This window comes from Salvelinus namaycush, chromosome 4 (genome assembly GCF_016432855.1).
Source record: "Salvelinus namaycush isolate Seneca chromosome 4, SaNama_1.0, whole genome shotgun sequence".
Classification (NCBI taxonomy): domain Eukaryota; kingdom Metazoa; phylum Chordata; class Actinopteri; order Salmoniformes; family Salmonidae; genus Salvelinus; species Salvelinus namaycush.
Window position 1 is genome coordinate 13,265,103 of NC_052310.1, and position 1,441 is coordinate 13,266,543.

Consider the following 1,441-nt stretch of genomic DNA (forward strand, 5'->3'; position numbering starts at 1 on the left):
TTTTACATGGGAAAACAAAACCCAGAGAAAACACAACTGACCGTACCTGCCCCTTAGATACACAGCTTTAATTGGCGTTACCACTCACAAATGAATGCTATTGCACTGCATTTACAAGTGCAGTATTTTTTTTATAGCAGGTTGCCTTCCTCTCTCGTCCATCATCCTCTCTTTCCTGGGCCATGTAAAAAGCATGCATATAAAAATCAGGTTTCCAGACCAGTGCCAGAGTAAATTGGAGGGGATATGGTTAAAATATTTCCTTCTTAGAAAGCAAGGAGTCCTCGTCCTTATTTGCTATGGAACGGCGCACCTCCAGCCAGGCAGGGATGTTCTTAGGCCTCTTTGTGGGCCAGTTGAACATTCACGAAACCGCAAGTTATTATTGGAGCAGGGGAGAGACCTTATGCGTGTGCACCCTCAGCACCCCACCCACACACGCCCCACCACGCCATCAACACACGCCCCACCAGGCCATCAACACCCACACACGCCCCACTACACCACCCACACACGCCCCACCACGCCATCAACACCCGCCCCGCCCCACCACACCACCCACACACGCCCCACCACGCCATCAACACCCACACACGCCCCACCACGCCACCCACACACGCCCCACCAGGCCATCAACACCCACACACGCCCCACCACGCCACCCACACACGCCCCACCACGCCATCAACCCCCGCCCCGCCCCACCACGCCACCCACACACGCCCCACCACGCCATCAACACCCGCCCCGCCCCACCACGCCACCCAAACCAGCCCAACCACGTCACCCACACCATCCCCACCACACCACCCACACCCACCCCACCACGTCACCCCCACTCGCCCCCACCACGCCACGCCACCCACACCACCACACTACACCACCCACACCCGCCCCACCCACACCTGCCCTACCACGCCTTCCACACCCGCCCCAGCATGCCACCCACACCCTCCCCACCACACCACACCAGTCACACACGTACCGCCACCCACACCCGCCCCGCCCCACCACGCCACCCACACCACCCCAACACCCACACCACTACACCACCCACACCCGCCCCACCACACCACCCACACCCACCCCACCACAGCCCTCCCCTCCCACAGCACACACCTTACCGCTATTCTCCTCCCTTCATTCCATATGTCTTTCCCCTGCCAGTCTACACACCTTTCACTTAATTCACTCCTCCCTTCCCCACCCATCCCACCCATCTGCCACTACCTCATTAATTACTCCATCTATGTGACCAGTCAGAATATATGGAATCTGCCCACATAAACATGGCCAAGACCGGGGTTGTGTATGTGTGCTTCATAAAGACTTTTCTCACCTCTGTGTTTGGCTCAGAGAACACCAGGTGCCCACACATACCAATAAGCTCCTCCATAACCTTTCTAATAATTTTGGCTCATCAAATACAGTACCAGTCAAA

At 57.0% G+C, this 1,441-nt stretch overlaps 1 protein-coding gene across 1 annotated transcript; it reads left to right on the forward strand.

Moving 5' to 3' along the window:
• The first annotated feature begins 299 nt into the window (after positions 1–299).
• LOC120045371 (extensin-like) lies at positions 300–1,187 on the forward strand. The gene has a single exon (XM_038990246.1). It carries the CDS (start codon positions 300–302, stop codon positions 1,185–1,187), a length of 888 nt encoding a protein of 295 aa, XP_038846174.1.
• The last annotated feature ends 254 nt before the right edge of the window (positions 1,188–1,441 follow it).